Genomic DNA, 19,479 nt, shown 5'->3' on the forward strand with positions numbered 1-19,479 from the left:
TTCACCTGTACTCTTTCCCTCACACTACCTAGCCTCTCCCTTCACGTGTACTAATGCTCTGACAATACCTGGGCTCTCACCTCACCTGGAATATTTCTCTGACACAGACTGGGCTCTCATCTCACCTAAACTCTTTCTCTGACACTGCCTGGGCTCTCATCTCACCTGTACTCTTTCTCTGCCACTGCCTGGGCTCTCATCTCACCTGTACTCTTTCTCTGACACTACCTGGGCTCTCATCTATCCTGTACTCCTTCTCGGACACTGCCTGGGCTCTCACATCACCTGTACTATTTCTCTGACACTGCCTGGGCTCTCACCTCACCTGTGGTCTTTCTCTGACACTGCTTGTACTCTTTCTCTGACAGTACCTGGGTTCTGACCTCATCTGAACTCTTTCTCTGACACTACCTAGGCTCTCACCTGCACTCTTTCTCTGACACTGCCTGAGATCTCGCCTCACCTTTACTCTTTCTCTGACACTACCTGGGCTATGACCTCACCTGAACTCTTTCTCTGACACAGCCTGGGCTCTCACCTGTACTCTTTCTCTGACACTACCTAGGCTCTCACCTCACCTGCACTCTTTCTTTGACACTGCATGGGCTCTCGCCTCACATGTACTCTTTCTCTGACACTGCCTGGGCTCTCACCTCACCTGTACTCTTTCTCTGACACTACCTGGGCTCTGATCTCACCTGAAATCTTTCTCTGACACTACCTGGGCTCTCACCTCAACTGTACTCTTTCTCTGACACTGCCTGGGATCTCGCCTCTCCTGTACTCTTTCTCTGACACTACCTGGGCTCTCACCTCAACTGTACTCTTTCTCTGACACTACCTGGGCTCTCACCTCAACTGTACTCTTTCTCTGACACTACCTGGGCTCTCACCTCACCTGAACTCTTTCTGTGACACTACCTCGGCTCTCACCTCACCTGTACTCTTTCTCTGAAATTACCTGGGTTCTGACCTCACCTACACTCTTTCTCTACCACTGCCTGGGCTCTCACCTCACCTGTAATATTTCTCTGACACAGACTGGGCTCTCATCTCACCTAAACTCTTTCTCTGACACTGCCTGGGCTCTCATCTCACCTGTACTCTTTCTCTGCCACTGCCTGGGCTCTCATCTCACCTGTACTCTTTCTCTGACACTACCTGGGCTCTCATCTATCCTGTACTCCTTCTCGGACACTGCCTGGGCTCTCACATCACCTGTACTATTTCTCTGACACTGCTTGTACTCTTTCTCTGACAGTACCTGGGTTCTGACCTCATCTGAACTCTTTCTCTGACAATACCTGGACTCTCACCTCACCTGCACTCTTTCTCTGACACTGCCTGGGATCTCGCCTCACCTGTACTCTTTCTCTGACACTACCTGGGATATGACCTCACCTGAACTCTTTCTCTGACACTACCTGGGCTCTCACCTCACCTGCACTCTTTCTTTGACACTGCATGGGCTCTCACCTCACCTGAACTCTTTCTCTGACACTGCCTGGGATCTCGCCTCTCCTGTACTCTTTCTCTGACACTACCTGGGCTCTCACCTCAACTGTACTCTTTCTCTGACACTACCTGGGCTCTCACCTCAACTGTACTCTTTCTCTGACACTACCTGGGCTCTCACCTCACCTGAACTCTTTCTGTGACACTACCTCGGCTCTCACCTCACCTGTACTCTTTCTCTGAAATTACCTGGGTTCTGACCCCACCTACACTCTTTCTCTACCGCTGCCTGGGCTCTCACCTCACCTGTAATATTTCTCTGACACAGACTGGGCGCTCATCTCACCTAAACTCTTTCTCTGACACTGTCTGGGCTCTCATCTCACCTGTACTCTTTCTCTGCCACTGCCTGGGCTCTCATCTCACCTGTACTCTTTCTCTGACACTACCTGGGCTCTCATCTATCCTGTACTCCTTCTCGGACACTGCCTGGCTCTCACATCACCTGTACTATTTCTCTGACACTGCCTGGACTCTCACCTCACCTGTAGTCTTTCTCTGACACTGCTTGTACTCTTTCTCTGACAGTACCTGGGTTCTGACCTCATCTGAACTCTTTCTCTGACACTACCTGGGCTCTCACCTCACCTGCACTCTTTCTCTGACACTGCCTGGGATCTCGCCTCACCTGTACTCTTTCTCTGACACTACCTGGGCTATGACCTCACCTGAACTCTTTCTCTGACACAGCCTGGGCTCTCACCTGTACTCTTTCTCTGACACTACCTGGGCTCTCACCTCACCTGCACTCTTTCTTTGACACTGCATGGGCTCTCGCCTCACATGTACTCTTTCTCTGACACTACCTCGGCTCTCACCTCACCTGTACTCTTTCTCTGAAATTACCTGGGTTCTGACCTCACCTACACTCTTTCTCTACCACTGCCTGGGCTCTCACATCAACTGTACACTTTCTCTGACACTGCCTGGGATCTCGCCTCTCCTGTACTCTTTCTCTGACACTACCTGGGCTCTCACCTCAACTGTACTCTTTCTCTGACACTACCTGGGCTCTCACCTCAACTGTACTCTTTCTCTGACACTACCTGGGCTCTCATCTATCCTGTACTCCTTCTCGGACACTGCCTGGGCTCTCACATCACCTGTACTATTTCTCTGACACTGCCTGGGCTCTCACCTCACCTGTGGTCTTTCTCTGACACTGCTTGTACTCTTTCTCTGACAGTACCTGGGTTCTGACCTCATCTGAACTCTTTCTCTGACACTACCTGGGCTCTCACCTGCACTCTTTCTCTGACACTGCCTGAGATCTCGCCTCACCTTTACTCTTTCTCTGACACTACCTGGGCTATGACCTCACCTGAACTCTTTCTCTGACACTGCCTGAGATCTCGCCTCACCTTTACTCTTTCTCTGACACTACCTGGGCTATGACCTGACCTGAACTCTTTCTCTGACACAGCCTGGGCTCTCACCTGTACTCTTTCTCTGACACTACCTGGGCTCTCACCTCACCTGCACTCTTTCTTTGACACTGCATGGGCTCTCGCCTCACATGTACTCTTTCTCTGACACTGCCTGGGCTCTCACCTCACCTGTACTCTTTCTCTGACACTACCTGGGCTCTGATCTCACCTGAAATCTTTCTCTGACACTACCTGGGCTCTCACCTCAACTGTACTCTTTCTCTGACACTGCCTGGGATCTCGCCTCTCCTGTACTCTTTCTCTGACACTACCTGGGCTCTCACCTCAACTGTACTCTTTCTCTGACACTACCTGGGCTCTCACCTCAACTGTACTCTTTCTCTGACACTACCTGGGCTCTCACCTCACCTGAACTCTTTCTGTGACACTACCTCGGCTCTCACCTCACCTGTACTCTTTCTCTGAAATTACCCGGGTTCTGACCTCACCTACACTCTTTCTCTACCACTGCCTGGGCTCTCACCTCACCTGTAATATTTCTCTGACACAGACTGGGCTCTCATCTCACCTAAACTCTTTCTCTGACACTGCCTGGGCTCTCATCTCACCTGTACTCTTTCTCTGCCACTGCCTGGGCTCTCATCTCACCTGTACTCTTTCTCTGACACTACCTGGGCTCTCATCTATCCTGTACTCCTTCTCGGACACTGCCTGGGCTCTCACATCACCTGTACTATTTCTCTGACACTGCTTGTACTCTTTCTCTGACAGTACCTGGGTTCTGACCTCATCTGAACTCTTTCTCTGACAATACCTGGACTCTCACCTCACCTGCACTCTTTCTCTGACACTGCCTGGGATCTCGCCTCACCTGTACTCTTTCTCTGACACTACCTGGGCTATGACCTCACCTGAACTCTTTCTCTGACACTACCTGGGCGCTCACCTCACCTGCACTCTTTCTTTGACACTGCATGGGCTCTCACCTGAACTCTTTCTCTGACACTGCCTGGGATCTCGCCTCTCCTGTACTCTTTCTCTGACACTACCTGGGCTCTCACCTCAACTGTACTCTTTCTCTGACACTACCTGGGCTCTCACCTCAACTGTACTCTTTCTCTGACACTACCTGGGCTCTCACCTCACCTGAACTCTTTCTGTGACACTACCTCGGCTCTCACCTCACCTGTACTCTTTCTCTGAAATTACCTGGGTTCTGACCTCACCTACACTCTTTCTCTACCACTGCCTGGGCTCTCACCTCACCTGTAATATTTCTCTGACACAGACTGGGCGCTCATCTCACCTAAACTCTTTCTCTGGCACTGCCTGGGCTCTCATCTCACCTGTACTCTTTCTCTGCCACTGCCTGGGCTCTCATCTCACCTGTACTCTTTCTCTGACACTACCTGGGCTCTCATCTATCCTGTACTCCTTCTCGGACACTGCCTGGCTCTCACATCACCTGTACTATTTCTCTGACACTGCCTGGACTCTCACCTCACCTGTAGTCTTTCTCTGACACTGCTTGTACTCTTTCTCTGACAGTACCTGGGTTCTGACCTCATCTGAACTCTTTCTCTGACACTACCTGGGCTCTCACCTCACCTGCACTCTTTCTCTGACACTGCCTGGGATCTCGCCTCACCTGTACTCTTTCTCTGACACTACCTGGGCTATGACCTCACCTGAACTCTTTCTCTGACACAGCCTGGGCTCTCACCTGTACTCTTTCTCTGACACTACCTGGGCTCTCACCTCACCTGCACTCTTTCTTTGACACTGCATGGGCTCTCGCCTCACATGTACTCTTTCTCTGACACTACCTCGGCTCTCACCTCACCTGTACTCTTTCTCTGAAATTATCTGGGTTCTGACCTCACCTACACTCTTTCTCTACCACTGCCTGGGCTCTCACATCAACTGTACTCTTTCTCTGACACTGCCTGGGATCTCGCCTCTCCTGTACTCTTTCTCTGACACTACCTGGGCTCTCACCTCAACTGTACTCTTTCTCTGACACTACCTGGGCTCTCACCTCAACTGTACTCTTTCTCTGACACTACCTGGGCTCTCACCTCACCTGAACTCTTTCTGTGACACTACCTCGGCTCTAACCTCACCTGTACTCTTTCTCTGAAATTACCTGGGTTCTGACCTCACCTACACTCTTTCTCTACCACTGCCTGGGCTCTCACCTCACCTGGACTCTTTCTCTGACACTACCTGGGCTGCCACCTCACCTGTACTCTTTCCCTGACACTAGCTGGGTTCTGACCTCATACCTGGGCTCTCACCGCACTTGAACTCTTTCTCTGACACTACCTGGGCTATGACCTCACCTGAACTCTTTCTCTGACACTACCTGTGCTCTCACTTCACCTGTACTTTTTCTCGGACACTACCTGGGCTCTCACCTCAACTGTACTCTTTCTCTGACACTATCTGGGCTCTCACCTCACCTGCACTCTTTCTCTGACCCTGCATGGGCTCTCGCCTCACATGTACTCTTTCTCTGACACTGCATGGGCCCTCACCTCACCTGTACTCTTTCTGTGACACTACCTGGGCTCTCACCTCACCTGAACTCTTTCTCTGACACTACCTGGGCTCTCATCTATCCTGTACTCCTTCTCGGACACTGCCTGGCTCTCACATCACCTGTACTATTTCTCTGACACTGCCTGGACTCTCACCTCACCTGTAGTCTTTCTCTGACACTGCTTGTACTCTTTCTCTGACAGTACCTGGGTTCTGACCTCATCTGACCTCTTTCTCTGACACTACCTGGGCTCTCACCTCACCTGCACTCTTTCTCTGACACTGCCTGGGATCTCGCCTCACCTGTACTCTTTCTCTGACACTACCTGGGCTATGACCACACCTGAACTCTTTCTCTGACACAGCCTGGGCTCTCACCTGTACTCTTTCTCTGACACTACCTGGGCTCTCACCTCACCTGCACTCTTTCTTTGACACTGCATGGGCTCTCGCCTCACATGTACTCTTTCTCTGACACTGCCTGGGCTCTCACCTCACCTGTACTCTTTCTCTGACACTACCTGGGCTATGACCACACCTGAACTCTTTCTCTGACACAGCCTGGGCTCTCACCTGTACTCTTTCTCTGACACTACCTGGGCTCTCACCTCACCTGCACTCTTTCTTTGACACTGCATGGGCTCTCGCCTCACATGTACTCTTTCTCTGACACTGCCTGGGCTCTCACCTCAACTGTACTCTTTCTCTGACACTGCCTGGGATCTCGCCTCTCCTGTACTCTTTCTCTGACACTACCTGGGCTCTCACCTCAACTGTACTCTTTCTCTGACACTACATGGGCTCTCACCTCAACTGTACTCTTTCTCTGACACTACCTGGGCTCTCACCTCACCTGAACTCTTTCTGTGACACTACCTCGGCTCTCACCTCACCTGTACTCTTTCTCTGAAATTACCTGGGTTCTGACCTCACCTACACTCTTTCTCTACCACTGCCTGGGCTCTCACCTCACCTGGACTCTTTCTCTGACACTACCTGGGCTGCCACCTCACCTGTACTCTTTCCCTGACACTAGCTGGGTTCTGACCTCATACCTGGGCTCTCACCGCACTTGAACTCTTTTTCTGACACTACCTGGGCTATGACCTCACCTGAACTCTTTCTCTGACACTACCTGTGCTCTCACTTCACCTGTACTTTTTCTCGGACACTACCTGGGCTCTCACCTCAACTGTACTCTTTCTCTGACACTATCTGGGCTCTCACCTCACCTGCACTCTTTCTCTGACCCTGCATGGGCTCTCGCCTCACATGTACTCTTTCTCTGACACTGCATGGGCCCTCACCTCACCTGTACTCTTTCTGTGACACTACCTGGGCTCTCACCTCACCTGAACTCTTTCTCTGACACTGCATGTGCTCTCACCTCACCTGTACTCTTTCTCTGACACTACCTGGGCTCTCACCTCACCTGAACTCTTTCTCTGACACTGCATGGGCTCTCACCTCACCTGTACTCTTTCTCTGACACTACCTGAGCTCTCACCTCACCTGAACTCTTTCTCTGACACTGCATGGGCTTTCACCTCACCTGTACTCTTTCTCTGACACTACCTGGGTTCTGACCTCACCTCGCCTGTACTCTTTCTCTGACACTACCTGGGCTCTCACCTCACCTGTACTCTTTCTCTGAAACTACCTGGGCTCTCACCTCACCTGAACTCTTTCTCTGACACTGCATGGGCTCTCACCTCACCTGAACTCTTTCTCTGACACTGCCAGGGCACTCACCTCACCTGCACTCTTTCTCTGACACTGCATGGGATGCCACCTCACCTGCACTCTTTCTCTGACACTGCCAGGGCTCTCACCTCACCTGCACTCTTTCTCTGACACTGCCAGGGCACTCACCTCACCTGTACTCTTTCTCTGACACTACCTGGGCTGCCTCCTCACCTGCACTCTTTCTCTGACACTACCTGGGCTCTCACCTCACCTGCACTCTTTCTCTGACACTGCCAGGGCACTCACCTCACCTGCACTCTTTCTCTGACACTGCCAGGGCACTCACCTCACCTGTACTCTTTCTCTGACACTACCTGGGCTGCCTCCTCACCTGCACTCTTTCTCTGACACTACCTGGGCTCTCACCTCACCTGAACTCTTTCTCTGACACTGCATGGGCTCTCACCTCACCTGTACTCTTTCTCTGACACTGCCAGGGCTCTCACCTCACCTGCACTCTTTCTCTGACACTGCCAGGGCTCTCACCTCACCTGCACTCTTTCTCTGACACTGCATGGGCTGCCACCTCACCTGCACTCTTTCTCTGGCACTGCCTGGGCTCTCACTTCACCTGCACTCTTTCTCTGAAACTACCTGGGCTCTCACCTCACCTGTACTCTTTCTCTGACACTGCTTGGGCTCTCACCTCACCTGTACTCTTTCTCTGACACTACCTGGGCTCTCACCTCACCTGAACTCTTTCTCTGACACTGCATGGGCTCTCACCTCACCTGTACTCTTTCTCTGACACTACCTGGGCTCTCACCTCACCTGCACTCTTTCTCTGACACTGCATGGGATGCCACCTCACCTGCACTCTTTCTCTGACACTGCCAGGGCACTCACCTCACCTGCACTCTTTCTCTGACACTGCATGGGATGCCACCTCACCTGCACTCTTTCTCTGACACTGCATGGGCTGCCACCTCACCTGCACTCTTTCTCTGACACTGCCTGGGCTCTCACCTCACCTGTGCTGCTTCTGGCTTTGCATGGTTTGTCACCTGACCCCATACGCTCTCCCACATTATGTAGGATCCGGGACATTACCTGGCTTATCGCCTGTAAGCTTTCTAATGCACCCTGCGTTTTGCCCGCAGCACCTTCTCACCTGTGAGCTGGATGGCAAGCAGATGCGCACAGTGGACGATGCCATGGCACGACTGAAGATGCTGGACTCGCAGGGTCGCGTCTGGGGCCAGGATGTTATTTTGCAAGTCATGGATGGAGAGTTGTCGATCACCGATATCGAGACCAGGGTAAGGTGTGCTGGCCCCCTGGCTGCTGTCTGATTGAGCCTCCCTGAAGCTTGGGGGTTCCTATAGCACTATAATTACCCAAAGGCAGTGGCGTGCCTCCTAGGTGAACCCACTGGTAAAATAGTGGGACACCAAATGCCTAAACTACAAAAGATCCAAGGTTTGGCATAGCGACCGCCCCACCTCCCAGTGAAGGGGGGTGCTGCCGGTGGCAATGAAGAGGGTGGCATGAGAGAGACCTAGAAGCAGAGAGCACAGGGTGTGTGCAGAGTGGCGTGAGTGGGACCTAGAAACAGGGCGCACAGGGTGTGTGCAGGGTGGCGTGAATGGGACCTAGAAGCAGAGAGCACAGGGTGTGTGCAGGGTGGCGTGAGTGAGACCTAGAAGCAGAGAGCACAGGGTGTGTGCAGGGTGGCATGAGACTTAGAAGCAGAGAGCACAGGGTGTGTGCAGGGTGGCATGAGAGAGACCTAGAAGCAGAGCACAGGGTGTGTGCAGGATGGCATGAGAATTAGAAACAGAGAGCACAGGGTGTGTGTAGGGTGGCGTGAGTGGGATCTAGAAGCAGAGCACAGGGTGTGCGCAGAGTGGCGTGAGTGAGACCTAGAGGCAGAGAGCACAGAGTGTGTGCAGGGTGGCATGAGAGAGACCTAGAAGCAGAGCACATGGTGTGTGTAGGGTGTCGTGAGTGAGACCTAGAAGCAGAGAGCACAGAGTGTGTGCAGGGTGGCGTGAGTGAGACCTAGAAGCAGAGAGCACAGGGTGTGTGCACGGTGGCGTGAATGGGACCTAGAAGCAGAGAGCACAGGGTGTGTGCAGGGTGGCGTGAGTGGGACCTAGAAACAGAGAGCACAGGGTGTGTGCAGGGTGGCGTGAATGGGACCTAGAAGCAGAGAGCACAGGGTGTGTGCAGGGTGGCATGAGTGAGACCTAGAAGCAAAGCACAGGGTGTGTGCAGGGTGGCGTGAGTGAGACCTAGAAGCAGAGAGCACAGGGTGTGTGCAGAGTGGCGTGAGTGGGACCTAGAAACAGAGAGCACAAGGTGTGTTCAGGGTGGTGTGAATGGGACCTAGAAGCAGAGAGCACACGGTGTGTGCAGGGTGGCGTGAGTGAGACCTAGAAGCAGAGCACAGGGTGTGTGCAGGGTGGCGTGAGTGAGAGCTAGAAGCAGAGAGCACAGGGTGTGTGCAGGGTGGCGTGAGGGGGACCTAGAAACAGAGAGCACAGGGTGTGTGCAGGGTGGCGTGAATGGGACCTAGAAGCAGAGAGCACAGGGTGTGTGCAGGGTGGCGTGAGTGAGACCTAGAAGCAGAGCACAGGGTGTGTGCAGGGTGGCGTGAGTGAGGCCTAGAAGCAGAGAGCACAGAGTGTGTGCAGGGTGGCATGAGAGAGACCTAGAAGCAGACCACAGGGTGTGTGTAGGGTGGCGTGAGTGAGACCTAGAAGCAGAGAGCACAGAGTGTGTGCAGGGTGGCGTGAGTGAGACCTAGAAGCAGAGAGCACAGGGTGTGTGCACGTTGGCGTGAATGGGACCTAGAAGCAGAGAGCACAGGGTGTGTGCAGGGTGGCTTGAGTGGGACCTAGAAACAGAGAGCACAGGGTGTGTGCAGGGTGGCGTGAATGGGACCTAGAGGCAGAGAGCACAGGGTGTGTGCAGGGTGGCGTGAGTGGGACCTAGAAGCAGAGCACAGGGTGTGTGCAGGGTGGCGTGAGTGAGACCTAGAAGCAGAGAGCACAGGGTGTGTGCAGGGTGGCGTGAGTGGGACCTAGAAACAGAGAGCACAGGGTGTGTTCAGGGTGGCGTGAATGGGACCTAGAAGCAGAGAGCACAGGGTGTGTGCAGGGTGGTGTGAGTGAGACCTAGAAGCAGAGCACAGGGTGTGTGCAGGGTGGCGTGAGTGAGACCTAGAAGCAGAGAGCACAGGGTGTGTGCAGGGTGGCGTGAGTGGGTCCTAGAAACAGAGAGCACAGGGTGTGTGCAGGGTGGCGTGAATGGGACCTAGAAGCAGAGAGCACAGGGTGTGTGCAGGGTGGCGTGAGTGAGACCTAGAAGCAGAGAGCACAGAGTGTGTGCAGGGTGGCATGAGAGAGACCTAGAAGCAGAGCACAGGGTGTGTGTATGGTGGCGTGAGTGGGACCTAGAAACAGAGAGCACAGGGTGTGTGCAGGGTGGCGTGAATGGGACCTAGAAGCAGAGAGCACAGGGTGTGTGCAGGGTGGCGTGAGTGGGACCTAGAAACAGAGAGCACAGGGTGTGTGCAGGGTGGCGTGAATGGGACCTAGAGGCAGAGAGCACAGGGTGTGTGTATGGTGGCGTGAATGGGACCTAGAAGCAGAGAGCACAGGGTGTGTGCAGGGTGGCGTGAGTGGGACCTAGAAACAGAGAGCACAGGGTGTGTGCAGGGTGGCGTGAATGGGACCTAGAAGCAGAGAGCACAGGGTGTGTGCAGGGTGGCATGAGTGAGACCTAGAAGCAAAGCACAGGGTGTGTGCAGGGTGGCGTGAGTGAGACCTAGAAGCAGAGAGCACAGGGTGTGTGCAGAGTGGCGTGAGTGGGACCTAGAAACAGAGAGCACAAGGTGTGTTCAGGGTGGTGTGAATGGGACCTAGAAGCAGAGAGCACACGGTGTGTGCAGGGTGGCGTGAGTGAGACCTAGAAGCAGAGCACAGGGTGTGTGCAGGGTGGCGTGAGTGAGAGCTAGAAGCAGAGAGCACAGGGTGTGTGCAGGGTGGCGTGAGGGGGACCTAGAAACAGAGAGCACAGGGTGTGTGCAGGGTGGCGTGAATGGGACCTAGAAGCAGAGAGCACAGGGTGTGTGCAGGGTGGCGTGAGTGAGACCTAGAAGCAGAGCACAGGGTGTGTGCAGGGTGGCGTGAGTGAGGCCTAGAAGCAGAGAGCACAGAGTGTGTGCAGGGTGGCATGAGAGAGACCTAGAAGCAGACCACAGGGTGTGTGTAGGGTGGCGTGAGTGAGACCTAGAAGCAGAGAGCACAGAGTGTGTGCAGGGTGGCGTGAGTGAGACCTAGAAGCAGAGAGCACAGGGTGTGTGCACGGTGGCGTGAATGGGACCTAGAAGCAGAGAGCACAGGGTGGGTGCAGGGTGGCGTGAGTGGGACCTAGAAACAGAGAGCACAGGGTGTGTGCAGGGTGGCGTGAATGGGACCTAGAGGCAGAGAGCACAGGGTGTGTGCAGGGTGGCGTGAGTGGGACCTAGAAGCAGAGCACAGGGTGTGTGCAGGGTGGCGTGAGTGAGACCTAGAAACAGAGAGCACAGGGTGTGTTCAGGGTGGCGTGAATGGGACCTAGAAGCAGAGAGCACAGGGTGTGTGCAGGGTGGTGTGAGTGAGACCTAGAAGCAGAGCACAGGGTGTGTGCAGGGTGGCGTGAGTGAGACCTAGAAGCAGAGAGCACAGGGTGTGTGCAGGGTGGCGTGAATGGGACCTAGAAGCAGAGAGCACAGGGTGTGTGCAGGGTGGTGTGAGTGAGACCTAGAAGCAGAGCACAGGGTGTGTGCAGGGTGGCGTGAGTGAGACCTAGAAGCAGAGAGCACAGGGTGTGTGCAGGGTGGCGTGAGTGGGTCCTAGAAACAGAGAGCACAGGGTGTGTGCAGGGTGGCGTGAATGGGACCTAGAAGCAGAGAGCACAGGGTGTGTGCAGGGTGGCGTGAGTGAGACCTAGAAGCAGAGAGCACAGAGTGTGTGCAGGGTGGCATGAGAGAGACCTAGAAGCAGAGCACAGGGTGTGTGTATGGTGGCGTGAGTGAGACCTAGAAGCAGAGAGCACAGAGTGTGTGCAGGGTCGCGTGAGTGAGTCCTAGAAGCAGAGAGCACAGGGTGTGTGCACGGTGGCGTGAATGGGACCTAGAAGCAGAGAGCACAGGGTGTGTGCAGGGTGGCGTCAGTGGGACCTAGAAACAGAGAGCACAGGGTGTGTGCAGGGTGGCGTGAATGGGACCTAGAGGCAGAGAGCACAGGGTGTGTGCAGGGTGGCGTGAATGGGACCTAGAAGAAGAGCACAGGGTGTGTGCAGGGTGGCGTGAGTGAGACCTAGAAGCAGAGAGCACAGGGTGTGTGCAGGGTGGCGTGAGTGGGACCGAGAAACAGAGAGCACAGGGTGTGTGCAGGGTGGCCTGAGTGAGACCTAGAAGCAGAGAGCACAGGGTGTGTGCAGGGTGGCGTGAATGGGACCTAGAAGCAGAGAGCACAGGGTGTGTGCAGGTTGGATTGAGTGAGACCTAGAAGCAGAGAGCACAGGGTGTGTGCAGGGTGGCGTGAGTGAGACCTAGAAGCAGAGAGCACAGGGTGTGTGCAGGGTGGATTGAGTGAGACCTAGAAGCAGAGAGCACAGGGTGTGTGCAGGGTGGCGTGAGTGGGACATAGAAACAGAGAGCACAGGGTGTGTTCAGGGTGGCGTGAATGGGACCTAGAAGCAGAGAGCACAGGGTGTGTGCAGGGTGGCGTGAATGGGACCTAGAAGCAGAGAGCACAGGGTGTGTGCAGGGTGGCGTGAATGGGACCTAGAAGCAGAGAGCACAGGGTGTGTGCAGAGTGGCGTGAATGGGACCTAGAAGCAGAGAGCACAGGGTGTGTGCAGGGTGGCGTGAATGGGACCTAGAAGCAGAGAGCACAGGGTGTGTGCTGGGTGGATTGAGTGAGACCTAGAAGCAGAGAGCACAGGGTGTGTGCAGGGTGGCGTGAATGGGACCTAGAAGCAGAGAGCACAGGGTGTGTGCAGGGTGGCGTGAGTGAGACCTAGAAGCATAGAGCACAGGGTGTGTGCAGGGTGGCGTGAATGGGACCTAGAAGCAGAGAGCACAGGGTGTGTGCAGGGTGGATTGAGTGAGACCTAGAAGCAGAGAGCACAGGGTGTGTGCAGGGTGGCGTGAATGGGACCTAGAAGCAGAGAGCACAGGGTGTGTGCAGGGTGGCGTGAGTGAGACCTAGAAGCAGAGAGCACAGGGTGTGTGCAGGGTGGCGTGAATGGGACCTAGAAGCAGAGAGCACAGGGTGTGTGCAGGGTGGATTGAGTGAGACCTAGAAGCAGAGAGCACAGGGTGTGTGCAGGGTGGCGTGAATGGGACCTAGAAGCAGAGAGCACAGGGTGTGTGCAGGGTGGCGTGAGTGAGACCTAGAAGCAGAGAACACAGGGTGTGTGCAGGGTGGCGTGAATGGGACCTAGAAGCAGAGAGCACAGGGTGTGTGCAGGGTGGATTGAGTGAGACCTAGAAGCAGAGAGCACAGGGTGTGTGCAGGGTGGCGTGAGTGAGACCTAGAAGCAGAGAGCACAGGGTGTGTGCAGGGTGGCGTGAGTGAGACCTAGAAGCAGAGAGCACAGGGTGTGTGCAGGGTGGCGTGAGTGAGACCTAGAAGCAGAGAACACAGGGTGTGTGCAGGGTGGCGTGAATGGGACCTAGAAGCAGAGAGCACAGGGTGTGTGCAGGGTGGATTGAGTGAGACCTAGAAGCAGAGAGCACAGGGTGTGTGCAGGGTGGCGTGAGTGAGACCTAGAAGCAGAGAGCACAGGGTGTGTGCAGGGTGGATTGAGTGAGACCTAGAAGCAGAGAGCACAGGGTGTGTGCAGGGTGGCGTGAGTGAGACCTAGAAGCAGAGAGCACAGGGTGTGTGCAGGGTGGCGTGAGTGAGACCTAGAAGCAGAGAGCACAGGGTGTGTGCAGGGTGGCGTGAGTGAGACCTAGAAGCAGAGAGCACAGGGTGTGTGCAGGGTGGCGTGAGTGAGACCTAGAAGCAGAGAGCACAGGGTGTGTGCAGGGTGGCGTGAATGGGACCTAGAAGCAGAGAGCACAGGGTGTGTGCAGGGTGGATTGAGTGAGACCTAGAAGCAGAGAGCACAGGGTGTGTGCAGGGTGGCGTGAGTGAGACCTAGAAGCAGAGAGCACAGAGTGTGTGCAGGGTGGATTGAGTGAGACCTAGAAGCAGAGAGCACAGGGTGTGTGCAGGGTGGCGTGAGTGGGACATAGAAACAGAGAGCACAGGGTGTGTTCAGGGTGGCGTGAATGGGACCTAGAAGCAGAGAGCACAGGGTGTGTGCAGGGTGGCGTGAATGGGACCTAGAAGCAGAGAGCACAGGGTGTGTGCAGGGTGGCGTGAATGGGACCTAGAAGCAGAGAGCACAGGGTGTGTGCAGAGTGGCGTGAATGGGACCTAGAAGCAGAGAGCACAGGGTGTGTGCAGGGTGGCGTGAATGGGACCTAGAAGCAGAGAGCACAGGGTGTGTGCAGGGTGGATTGAGTGAGACCTAGAAGCAGAGAGCACAGGGTGTGTGCAGGGTGGCGTGAATGGGACCTAGAAGCAGAGAGCACAGGGTGTGTGCAGGGTGGCGTGAGTGAGACCTAGAAGCAGAGAGCACAGGGTGTGTGCAGGGTGGCGTGAATGGGACCTAGAAGCAGAGAGCACAGGGTGTGTGCAGGGTGGATTGAGTGAGACCTAGAAGCAGAGAGCACAGGGTGTGTGCAGGGTGGCGTGAATGGGACCTAGAAGCAGAGAGCACAGGGTGTGTGCAGGGTGGCGTGAGTGAGACCTAGAAGCAGAGAGCACAGGGTGTGTGCAGGGTGGCGTGAATGGGACCTAGAAGCAGAGAGCACAGGGTGTGTGCAGGGTGGATTGAGTGAGACCTAGAAGCAGAGAGCACAGGGTGTGTGCAGGGTGGCGTGAATGGGACCTAGAAGCAGAGAGCACAGGGTGTGTGCAGGGTGGCGTGAGTGAGACCTAGAAGCAGAGAGCACAGGGTGTGTGCAGGGTGGCGTGAATGGGACCTAGAAGCAGAGAGCACAGGGTGTGTGCAGGGTGGATTGAGTGAGATCTAGAAGCAGAGAGCACAGGGTGTGTGCAGGGTGGATTGAGTGAGACCTAGAAGCAGAGAGCACAGGGTGTGTGCAGGGTGGCGTGAGTGAGACCTAGAAGCAGAGAGCACAGGGTGTGTGCAGGGTGGATTGAGTGAGACCTAGAAGCAGAGAGCACAGGGTGTGTGCAGGGTGGCGTGAGTGAGACCTAGAAGCAGAGAGCACAGGGTGTGTGCAGGGTGGCGTGAGTGAGACCTAGAAGCAGAGAGCACAGGGTGTGTGCAGGGTGGCGTGAGTGAGACATAGAAGCAGAGAGCACAGGGTGTGTGCAGGGTGGATTGAGTGAGACCTAGAAGCAGAGAGCACAGGGTGTGTGCAGGGTGGCGTGAGTGAGACCTAGAAGCAGAGAGCACAGGGTGTGTGCAGGGTGGCGTGAGTGAGACCTAGAAGCAGAGAGCACAGGGTGTGTGCAGGGTGGCGTGAATGGGACCTAGAAGCAGAGAGCACAGGGTGTGTGCAGGGTGGCCTGAGTGAGACCTAGAAGCAGAGAGCACAGGGTGTGTGCAGGGTGGCGTGAATGGGACCTAGAAGCAGAGAGCACAGGGTGTGTGCAGGGTGGATTGAGTGAGACCTAGAAGAAGAGAGCACAGGGTGTGTGCAGGGTGGCGTGAATGGGACCTAGAAGCAGAGAGCACAGGGTGTGTGCAGGGTGGCGTGAGTGAGACCTAGAAGCAGAGAGCACAGGGTGTGTGCAGGGTGGCGTGAATGGGACCTAGAAGCAGAGAGCACAGGGTGTGTGCAGGGTGGATTGAGTGAGACCTAGAAGCAGAGAGCACAGGGTGTGTGCAGGGTGGATTGAGTGAGACCTAGAAGCAGAGAGCACAGGGTGTGTGCAGGGTGGCGTGAGTGAGACCTAGAAGCAGAGAGCACAGGGTGTGTGCAATGTGGCGTGAATGGGACCTAGAAGCAGAGAGCACAGGGTGTGTGCAGGGTGGATTGAGTGAGACCTAGAAGCAGAGAGCACAGGGTGTGTGCAGGGTGGCGTGAGTGAGACCTAGAAGCAGAGAGCACAGGGTGTGTGCAGGGTGGCGTGAGTGAGACCTAGAAGCAGAGAGCACAGGGTGTGTGCAGGGTGGCGTGAGTGAGACCTAGAAGCAGAGAGCACAGGGTGTGTGCAGTAGTGACACCGAGCACCCTGAGGAATAAGTTAGAACGTGGCAAGTGCAGAGGGAGCGCAGGCAACCCTTAGGAGAGATGCAGTTTATGAAGTGTGCAGAGGTTCACAAAGTGCAGCCATTGTGTCTGCAAAGAGATGTGCTTTTCCCATCTTTCGTGGGTCTCAGAATGTTTACTCTCCAGCCCCCTGACACTTACTGTCTCTTTTCCTGTAGGAAGAGTTAGACTGCTTCAGTCTGGAAAGTGTCCTCGGCTGTCACTCTGTCTTAAACAGCTGTTCCTATAACTCTGTCCTCGCTCTCACCCTGAAAGAGCTCCAGGCCCGCAGGACATCCATCTACCTGTTCCAGTGCGAGGAAATCGGGGTGAGTAATGGGGGTAGGGGGTTTGATGTGGAGGAGCAGGGGTGGGGGTATTCAGCCATGTGAGCGGCGGGGTCCTTGTGTGTTTGATGTGCTGGAGCAGGCCCTCACATCCCCCCATGTGAGCAGTGGGGTCCTTGTGTGATGGTGTGCTGGAGCAGGCCCTCACATCCCCCCATGTGAGCGGTGGGGGGTGGGGAGTTGGGGTGCTTGATGTGGTGGGACAGGCCATCACATCCCCCCATGTGAGTAGTGGGGACCTTGTGTGATGGTGTGCTGGAGCAGGCCATCACATCCCCCATGTGAGCAGTGGGGTCCTTGTGTGATGGTGTGCTGGAGCAGGCCATCACATCCCCCATGTGAGCGGTGGGCGGTGGGGGGTGGGGAGTTGGGGTGCTTGATGTGGTGGGACAGGCCATCACGTTCTCCGATGTAAGTGGCGGGGTCCTTGTGTGTTTGGTGTGCTGAAGCAAGCTATCATGCTAGGAGCAGGGGTTAGTGGGTATCGTGGTAGGAGTGGTGTGGCCCCTCCAGCGCTCTTACTCCTTCGCTTCTGTGAGTGATGTTGGGCAGGGGCTACACTTGGGGGCTTTTTCCAGACAGTGACGGGCCAGTACTATCAGTACCCTCTGCATCTCGCTCTTTCTCTGGTTCATGCAACAGAAGTACTCTGGCCTCTCTAAGTGTTGCAGGGTCAGTACTAGGGTCACCTGTTCTGGGGTTGGTGCTGGCACAGTACCTCAAGGAGTGGATGCTGGGCAGTGTGGCGGTCTCGCGCTTCCTCTCTCTTTCTCTCTTTGGTTGTACTGGGCTCTCAGGATGCCTGAGGGATGTAGGGCCGTTTCTAGGGTCTCTCTCTAAGGCGTGCCACTCTGAGTGGTGTGAGGCAGTGGCAGCTCTCTCGTGTGCTCAGTGGTGTGATGGCAGTGGCTCGTGTGATGAAGGTCATGATTTTAATTGAATCCTTTCACTCCTGTTGTCACTTCGGACCCCGACAGGCGGATTTGCTGCAGGTCAATATAGAGAAATCCATCGAAAGAGGAACTCACAGAGAAGAAGACCCCACCCAGAGGAATCTCAGGTACACACAGTAACCCACTGACCGCGTGGGAGAACCACTGAGAACATGGGAGACCCACTGACCACATGGCAGAACAACTGAGAACATGGGAGACCCACTGACTACACGGGAGAACCACAGAGAACATGGGAGACTCGCCAACCACACAGGGGAACCACAGAGAACATGAGACACCCACTGACCACAAAGGGGAACCACAGAGAACATGGGAGACTCACTGACCACACAGGGGAACCACTGAGAACATGGAATACCCACTGACCACACAGGGGCACCACTGAGAACATGGAATACCCACAGTCCACACAGGAGAACCACTGAGAACATGAGACACCCACTGACCACACAGGGAAACCACTGAGAACATGGAATACCCACTGACCACATGGGAGAACCACTGAGAACATGGGAGGCCCACTGACCACACAGGGGAACCACTGAGAACATGGAATACCCACTGACCACATGGCAGACCAACTGAGAACATGGGAGACCTACTGACCACACGGGAGAACCACTGAGAACATGGGAGACCCACTGACCATAAAGGGAAACAGCAGAGGACATGGGAGACTCACTGACCACACCGGAGAACCACTGAGAACATGGGAGACCCACTGACCACACGGGAGAACCACTGAGAACATGGGAGGTCCACTGACCGCACAGGGGAACCACTGAGAACATGGGAGACCTACTGACCACACAGGAGAACAACTGAGAACACGAGACACCCACTGACCACACGGGAGAACAACTGAGAACATGGAATACCCACTGACCACACGGGAGAACCACTGAGAACATGAGACACCTACTGACCACACGAGAGAACCACTGAGAACATGGGAGACCCACTGACCACACGAGAGAACCACTGAGAACATGGGAGGCCCACTGACCACACAGGAGCACCACTGAGAACATGGAATACCCACAGTCCACACAGGAGAACCACTGAGAACATGAGACACCCACTGACCACACAGGGAAACCACTGAGAACATGGAATACCCACTGACCATACGGGAGAACCACTGAGAACATGGGAGGCCCACTGACCACACAGGGGAACCACTGAGAACATGGAATACCCACTGACCACATGGCAGACCAACTGAGAACATGGGAGACCTACTGACCACACGGGAGAACCACTGAGAACATGGGAGACCCACTGACCATAAAGGGAAACAGCAGAGAACATGGGAGACTCACTGACCACACCGGAGAACCACTGAGAACATGGGAGACCCACTGACCACACGGGAGAACCACTGAGAACATGGGAGGCCCACTGACCGCACAGGGGAACCACTGAGAACATGGGAGACCCACTGACCACACAGGAGAACAACTGAGAACATGAGACACCCACTGACCACACGGGAGAACAACTGAGAACATGGAATACCCACTGACCACACGGGAGAACCACTGAGAACATGAGACACCTACTGACCACACGAGAGAACCACTGAGAACATGGGAGGCCCACTGACCACACAAGGGAACCACTGAGAACATGGAATACCCACTGACCACACAGGGGAACCACTGAGAACATGGAATACCCACAGTCCACACTGGAGAACCACTGAGAACATGAGA

General features: G+C 54.9%; 1 protein-coding gene across 2 annotated transcripts in view; it reads left to right on the top strand.

Annotated features, from left to right (window-relative positions):
* EPS8L3 (EPS8 signaling adaptor L3) overlaps positions 1-19,479 on the top strand; it is a 467,503-nt gene that overhangs the window by 292,933 nt on the left and 155,091 nt on the right. For both annotated transcript variants that reach the window (XM_069632978.1, XM_069632979.1), the window contains exons 5-7: positions 8,291-8,449; positions 16,641-16,790; positions 17,786-17,868. In XM_069632978.1, the coding sequence (XP_069489079.1) occupies positions 8,291-8,449; positions 16,641-16,790; positions 17,786-17,868 (392 nt within the window). The remainder of the gene's footprint in view (positions 1-8,290; positions 8,450-16,640; positions 16,791-17,785; positions 17,869-19,479) is intronic.

Source organism: Ambystoma mexicanum, chromosome 13, assembly GCF_040938575.1.
Source record: "Ambystoma mexicanum isolate Mex_15411 chromosome 13, UKY_AmexF1_1, whole genome shotgun sequence".
NCBI classification, from domain to species: domain Eukaryota; kingdom Metazoa; phylum Chordata; class Amphibia; order Caudata; family Ambystomatidae; genus Ambystoma; species Ambystoma mexicanum.